The sequence below is a fragment of the Chinchilla lanigera genome, unplaced genomic scaffold (assembly GCF_000276665.1).
Source record: "Chinchilla lanigera isolate Chin_1 unplaced genomic scaffold, ChiLan1.0 scaffold00066, whole genome shotgun sequence".
Classification (NCBI taxonomy): Eukaryota; Metazoa; Chordata; class Mammalia; order Rodentia; family Chinchillidae; genus Chinchilla; species Chinchilla lanigera.
In genome coordinates, this window is record NW_004955467.1 from 10,824,092 (window position 1) to 10,832,082 (window position 7,991).

The following is a 7,991-nucleotide window of genomic DNA, read 5'->3' on the forward strand; positions in this document are numbered from 1 at the left end:
AAAGTTATCCTTAATCCAAGACAGAATAACTAAGGACAATCCAGTTTGGGGAAAGGGTCTTGTGCCTATATGCAACTTGTGAAAACTAAGCGCATCTCTTTCTTGGAGGTGTTCTTTTTCTACTTTTTACTCGTCTTTCTTGGAGGTATTCTTTTTCTACTTTTTACTTGTCTGGGCTCCAGTTAAGTGTGAACATAAACCTCTCCAGACCAGAGGAGACTTAATGTTTTGCACCAGTAATTATTACATAATTGGCATTAAGTGTCAAATTTTATAGACCCTAATTTCTCTCTGATTAGGAATGTACACTAGATACTTTAAAGGACTGAAGGTTTTCAGCTTTTCATGAAGCAAATGAAAATTGTTAATCAACCAAAGACCAAGGAGGAATGTATGCCTCATTGCCTCCCATTTATCTTCCAGTAGTTTTCCAAAACTGTAGTGATTACCAGTCTTTTCTTCAGTATTTCCTAATGGAGAAAAGCAGGCACAAAAAATAAAGATGTCAGATGAACTATCTGCTTCCCGCTGACTTTTCTACAGTAGAATTCCTCCTACTAATGAAACTGCCCTCCTTTTTCTTTTTTCCTTGTGGTATGACAATCTGAAGTTTCTCAATTCCAGATGGAGAATAAATTACCTAAAGGACAGAGATAAATATTCCTATTGAAGCTAGCATTCTGAATTAGCAAGATGTACATAGCCACACCACATCAGCCATGTATTTCCAATTTTGAAATGAAATGCAGTTAAAATTTTGTAGACACAATAAGAGCAGGCATGTAAACTGGTCTGAATTCAGACTGACACAAGAGAGCTAGAACACATAATTTAAAAGATCACGCACAAAAGCTTTAATACAGTGAAAGAGAGATGGAATTCAGTTTTATTTTGTCTTCTCTGAAACTTCCATTACACCATGGCCTCATCTATCAAAGAGGAGGAAAAAGGCCTGCCTTATGCCATCAGAAGTACTCATGTACTTGTTAAGAGGCGGCAGGATAACTCTTTCTCCAGTTTTTTGGCTCCAAGAGATTATACTTTCAGTACCAGTGTAGTGAGGAACCACTGGCAAAATGCTGGAAATATCTTCTGGATTAGTCAGTGTACCATTTTGTAAAGTGCTTCTGGAGTTAAAATCTGCCAAGCTGACAAAAGTGTCCACACTTTTGCAACAAAGGATAAAAGAATCCCAATGGGTAGTTCACTGAGTCCTTCCCAGCTGGGTCTCATTATTGGCACGGATGCTTTAACCTCCAAGGCGCTGGCCCTCACCCCAGGCAAAGCCTCCGGGCCGTTCTTCAGGTAGTGGATTGTAATTTGGATCCTCATCTGGTGTATCAAAAATAGTCCTCCTAAAAGACAGGCAACAAATATAATTTAGGCTCAGTATCATCTCAGGCTGAGTATTATAAGGTCAGTTTACTCCCACAAGGCTGCCACCAATGGACAAGCATTACATCTGCCTGCTGACTGAAGTTATACCTTAAAGGTGTCTATAGTTAACATTTACGTTAACTTTTAACTCCTTTACTATTTTTTTTTAATAAAAGCAATACATGTTAACTGAAAAAAAAAAAGGAATACAGATGAACAAAATATCCTGTGTGATGGTACATGCCTGTAATCCCAGCATGCACGAGGTTGACACAGGAAGACTGCTGTGAGTTCAAGGCCCACTTGCACTACATAAGAAGACCCTGCCTCAAATACCCCCCTCCCCAAAAAAAAGCTTTCTTTTGGTTATTGTACAAGCATACATTTTCATGTTTATTGATCATAAGGATTTCATTTTTGGATTATCTGTTCATCCTTTGCCCATTTCTCTATTGGTGGGCTTGTTTTTGTTTTTTGCACTGCAAGGGGCTCTAATGTAGGGCCTCATGAATGCTGAGCAAATGTTTTTCCACTGGGCTATACCCCAAGCCCAACGGGATGCTTGTTTTTATTGTTCATTTTTAAGAATTAAAGGTCATTTTGTTTTTGTTTTTTTGTTTTTTTTCAGGTACCGGGAATCAAACTCACGACCTGGCACTTGCCAGGCAGGCGCTGTGCCACTGAGCTGAATCCCCAGCCCCTTAAAGGTCATTTTGAAATATACTTGAAATATATATTTTTTCTGACTCCAGTATAAAGTAGAAATTTTCAGATATTTTTAATTTTATCATCTATGGACAAGTACAGTTAGAAATAGGAGTGCTAATTGAGGATGCTGCTTTAATGGTTCGTTTTTTAATGAGATGTTGAATCAATCTATGTTGAGGGCAATTCTATATAATTGTTGGGGAAAAATCATTTCATAATCAAACTGTGACTTGGGCATGTCTGAGGCCTCATGCCTTGCCATGAGGCAGGCTAGCGAACATAATTCCATGTGCCTTCAGTCAAACCCAGCAGGAAAGCATTTTAAAATCAGAGATCCTACCTACTGATCCAGCATTAAGAGGGGAAGAACAAAACAGGTGTCCATGGAAGGGAGTGGAGTGCTATTGACCCTGAGCAGAATAGGGATGGGATAAGTAAGCTAATATAGAGTCAAGGGCCCCACCAGGTTATGCAGACATGGAGGTGACCTGATAGGATGTCAGTCAGAGTAGGTGAGGTGGGCATAAGAATGAACGAAACAACACAGACGAATTTCAAAGATACATATCACACTGAATAAGACAACTTATTTATGCAAAAATATATACATGCTGCATGAGTCTATTCATGAAATTGTAGAACATATAAAACTAATCTATGCATGTGTCCCTGCTTGTGCACATACATATAATGCTATTATTTCATCATAAGGACCCGAGAATATCAACACTATAGTAGCAATGAGCACATCTAGCATCTAGATCTTGGCTTCTAAGGACTGTTCTACACTAAAAAGCTATGAGCATTGGAAGAAACAGATGATTCTAGGACTAGGTCAAGGAGTGCCTAGAATATCCTACTGGGCCAAAAAGTAGTAAGTTGTTTAAAATAATGATGATGATGATGTGGACATATTTAAAAGACTTAAAAGATAGCCTGAAGCAGTTTCCATTAGCCAAATGAGACAATTTAGCAAAATAATGGTAATAAAATATTGTATAGTTTATAAATACAATATAAAATCATGAATTTATGCAGATATGAATGAATGAACTAAAATTTGATAATGGGAAGGATATGTACATAGTCTGTCTGTTTTGTTTTTTTTTTTTTCCTTTTTTCTTTTTTTTTGAGACAGGGGCTTGCTATGTAGTTCTGGCTGGCTTTAAACTCAGTATGTAGCCCATAGGGGCCTTGAACTTGCATGGATCTTCCTGCCTCAGCCCCTGAGTGCTGAGATTATAGGTGTGAGCCACCATGCCAAGCTAGTCTCTGTCTTAGATCACTTTCTTGTAACTGGGACACAATATCAGACATCCACAGCTTAAGGAAGAGGTGTATTTCAGCTCAAGTTTCTTAGAGGATTTAGTACATAGTTGGCAGGAAGGGCAAGGGGGAAGGTTCGGGCTGAGGAAAGCTGCTAATGTTATGGCAGCCAGGAAGCTGAGATGGAAGGGAAGAGCTGGGGGAGAGACAGACCCTGCCAGGTCACCCCCCCCCCCCAACCTGTTTCTTCTGATCAGACTCTAGCTCTGAACTCACTAGTGGATTAATCCATCAATGAGTACAATGTTCCCCTGACTTAATCATCCTCTAAAAGCCCCAACTCTGAACACATGAGGCTTTTGCAGACATTCTAGATCTAAACTATAGCAATCTCAAGTACTTTCCCAAAAGTACTGCACTACAAAAGGAAAAAGATTAACTCTACAGTGCGAAGCTTGGCAGATACCTTAAGCATGCAAAGTGATTATAATCACTTTGACAAATATGATGAAATCGTACTTAAGTTGAAATTCTGTGCCAAGAGGCTACAAGCAGAAGAATACACAGTCATTTCTCTTATACTCCTGCTGAAGATGCAAACACTGTATCTAAATATGTGAAGAGAACATTAGACATTCTATAAAATGGGTTCATAACCTCTTCTTTTTTTTCCAGTATCAGGAATTGAACTCATGACCTCGGGCTTGCCAGGCAGGCGCTGTGCCACTGAGCTAAATCCCCAGCCCTTTTTTTAAAAAAAATTTGTGCTATGAAAGTAGAGATGGGCTATTCTAAATGCAAGGCAACTAAGTATAACACCTGAATCTCTATTCTTTGCTATTTATAGCAAAATTATATATTTATTAATATCATATATTAATGTTCTTTAGAATATTATTAGGACAACTGACCAAACTGGAACTGGGTGTTAGGCTTAATGCTTAATTCTTTTTTTTTTTTCCAGTACCAGGAATCGAACCCATGACCTCACACTTGCCAGACAGGCACTGTGCCGCTGAGCTAAGTCCCCAGCCCCTTAATGCTTAATTCTTGAGTTTGACTATGTGTAAGAATATCCTTGTTTACAGAAAACATACATTAAGTAATGGGGTGTCAGGGGATTCTATGGACAATTTATAGTGGTGATAAACCTAAGGCATGTGTGCCGCAGCAGGCATGCAGAGCCCTCTCTGTTGGCACGAGGGCCAACTTGCCCCAGCAGGCGAGCATTGGATAACAATTGCTTTTTTTTTTAAACTAAAGCCTCAGTATTCACATGTAATTGCAGTGTTGGTACTTTGTGCTTTTTTTTTTTTTTTTTTTTTTTCTCCGGGACCGGGAACCAAACTCACGACCTTATGCATGCCAGGCAGGCGCTTTTGCCGCTGAGCTAAATCCCCAGCCCCGGTACTTTGTGATAAGTGAGTTTTGAGTTGCAGTTTGGCCACTCAATCTTCCAAAAGGTTCGCCATCACTGTTCTAATAGTTAAGGGCTTTTTTTTTTTTTAAAGTCCTTTGTATATATGTGTTATTTTTTATATCAGAAATTATCTCAAATTTTTTTTAGAAGTCATAAAAACAATGAGACACTATCTTATAGTTATCAAAGTAGGAAATGGCAAATAAGGGTGTTTGATAAAGGTGTAAAGAAATCAACCCTTAGACATTGCTGGTAGAAATGTAAACTTCAACTATTCTGGGAGGTATTTTAGCAATAATTTAAATAGCAGTCCCAATTCTAAGATTTATTCTTTGAAAATAACCTTGGATATGTGCAGAGATTTGGCTACAAGGATATTCACCACTCCAATTATAGAAAAGAAGAGCATGAACTAATATCAATGTCCATCAAGGGGACTAGTAAAATTATGCTAAATCCATACCATGGATTGTCATGTAGCTTTTACAATTTTGTAGGATATTTATAATGGAAAAGTGATCATGACATATTAATTTGAAAAGGTTATGAAAAAGCACACTGATGGCAAAAGACTGTACAAATCGAAGTTAACAATGGTAGCCACCACTATTGTATTATAAATGTTTACTTTTTTACTTATTCTACAATAAACATTGTATTACAAAAACTCCCATTTTCCCCCTTAATTGGGCCCTTTTTGAAAAAATATAGTAGTTCCCAAAGACACAGAATTCTGGAGTAGAAAGTGGTCTTATAATTCAAATCCATAGCTCAGGAAACTAAACCAACCAAGATACAGGGTCGTCAAATGTTGCAAGCCAAAAAGAGAAAATCTTAAAAGGAATAAAAGAAAAAGAACTCATCACATTCAAAATACTTACACACTGTATCAGTCAGCTTTTCATCACTATAAATGAAATACCTAACACAGGGTAATTATTAAGGTCTACCGAACTCATGGTTTTGAGGGCTAAGTCCAAATGACAGTGTAGTCTCCATGAGCACTGCACCTTGGCCGCATGCCTCACAGCATGGAGCAATGCCCTGAGCTCAGGTAGGACCCAGCAAGTGACTAAATGTCAAGTCAGAAGTTCACAAGAACTGGTGGCACCAGGTTGGCTCCTTTTATAACTCTCTCCAGAACTACTAAGGGGTCACACAACCTAAGAACCTCCCACTATGCCCCATCCCTTAAAGGTTCCACAGCACTTGCCAGTACCACCACCCTGGGAACAAAGCCTCCAACCACAGCAACCTCTAGGGGGATATGATTACATCATATCCAAACCATAGTGTGTACACATACACACAAACACACCCCTTCTTCTAATCACAAACAATGGAAACCAGAGGCAGTGACAAATTCAAACTGCAGGAAAAATTTAAAAACACATATCTACCAAGAGTCCTATGTCAAGCTGGGTAGTGTCACACTCCTGTAATCCCAGCACCGGCAAGGCTGATGCAGAAGGATCCTGAGTCTGAGCCTAGTTAAGACTAAGTATTGGGAACGTCTCAAGTCCCACCATTAGAAACTTTCATCCACGTTGCCTAGTTTGCTACCTCACTTCTCTAGACTTGGACAGCACTTTTCATAAAACCGTAGGTTCCTCCCTAGGATCCAAGGTTTTGATGGCCATCCAGGACAATAACTAGCAAGTCACCTCCACATCATCTGGGGCCATTAATCTCTTTTGCCAATACCCTAGCACTGTCTGCTGCTACACAATCCAAGTGTACCTCATCTGTAGTAAGATTATACAATCTGCAATACTGACTGACCTTAAACTATGAAAACCCCAACAAAACCCAGGTTGCGGGTCTCGTCATGTTTTAGACGCAAAACATGGGTCAAGTACTCACAAAATAGATGGTGTTTTCAGAATTCTTACTCCACCAGGCTGAGTGGGAAATACATCTTCCAAGAAAAAGTATATGTGCCCAACTGCAATACCTACAGTCAACCAGAAATAAAGGCTGAGGGAGAGGTCTCAAATTTTGATTGCACATGAAGTACCAACATAAATTGCTTATATTTAGGACAAATATCAGTGTTACTATTAAAAATTAATGAAACAATATTGTAGTTTTTAAGATGTAACAAATAATCCTACAATAGCTGTATTAGAAGGACAGACAGGATAAACATGAACAACTAGTGACAAAATAAATTTATAGGTTAAAACAACAGAAAAGATAGTGTTAAGACTCTTACCCAAGAGGTCCACAATGATTGAGTTCCCCAACAATAAAGAAAAGCCCATGAGCACCCAGGGCAGAAACGGGGCTTGGAAGTTGAGAAGGCCAAAGAAGTTCATGCGGACATATGGGTTTCTTCGGCTCCACACGTAGACAAGCATTATTGTAAAGGCCTGGCCCAAGAAAACTAAGCTCACAAACAAACCAAAAAGCTAGCAGATGGCATTAAGGAAAATATCAACATTAAAAGTATAACATGGAAGACTGAGACTTTAGAGCAGTAAAGATTGCATTCCAATGAAAGTTTGAATTAGAAAAGTTGAGTGATTACATCTTTAGAATAAAAGGAAAAAAGTCTGAAAATAATTACCTACAGCAGCGATGGCGAACCTTTTAGAGCTTTCGATGATAAACAGCCAGCTGTGGCATGTGTGCCATAGGTTCACCACCAATGACCTAGAGCAACCTGTCAAAAACTGACTTAGGTGAAATCATCTGGATTAAAGCTATTCGAAAGCATGAAATGACTGCTTTCGTGAAACACTTGCCTCCTTGGCAAATGTTAATTCCTTGGTCAGTCATTACAGTAAAAGCTCACTCACCATTGGCACTTTCACAGATGAACAGTGTCAGCTGGAACAATAGTCTCATCAGATGGTACTACATCGAAGTCTGTTATACACAACAAAGTTCTTTTCTTTTTATAAATAATGAACCATTTTTGATAGTGACTCCCTATCTAACTTAGTTTAAAAGTGATGCACACTCAACAACAATGATATAAGTAAGACGCTTCATACTAACCCACCTGGGTTAAAAGTTCCTCTGCCTTGCTCACAGTGGTGGAAAGACATTCTGTTCAATCTCTAGGCTTGGAAAGCTGTCACAGAAATTCTGCTGTAAAATAAATGGTAATTCCCTGAAGCTAAAATCTGGAGGTCTGCTTTTATCTGTTTGTTCAGAATATCTAGTAAATTGTAGGAGACAGATGAAAAGCTTTAGGAAGAGACAGGCTGTTCTT

At 38.8% G+C, this 7,991-nt stretch overlaps 1 protein-coding gene across 1 annotated transcript in view; it reads right to left on the reverse strand.

The window, feature by feature from the left end:
- Positions 1 to 830: 830 nt before the first annotated feature.
- Positions 831 to 7,991, reverse strand: part of Derl2 (derlin 2) — a gene marked incomplete in the record, with an annotated part of 12,487 nt that continues 5,326 nt past the window's right edge. Inside the window, 3 exon segments of the mRNA XM_013522214.1 lie at positions 831 to 1,355; positions 6,635 to 6,725; positions 6,987 to 7,182. Of these exon segments, the coding sequence (XP_013377668.1) occupies positions 1,250 to 1,355; positions 6,635 to 6,725; positions 6,987 to 7,182 (393 nt within the window).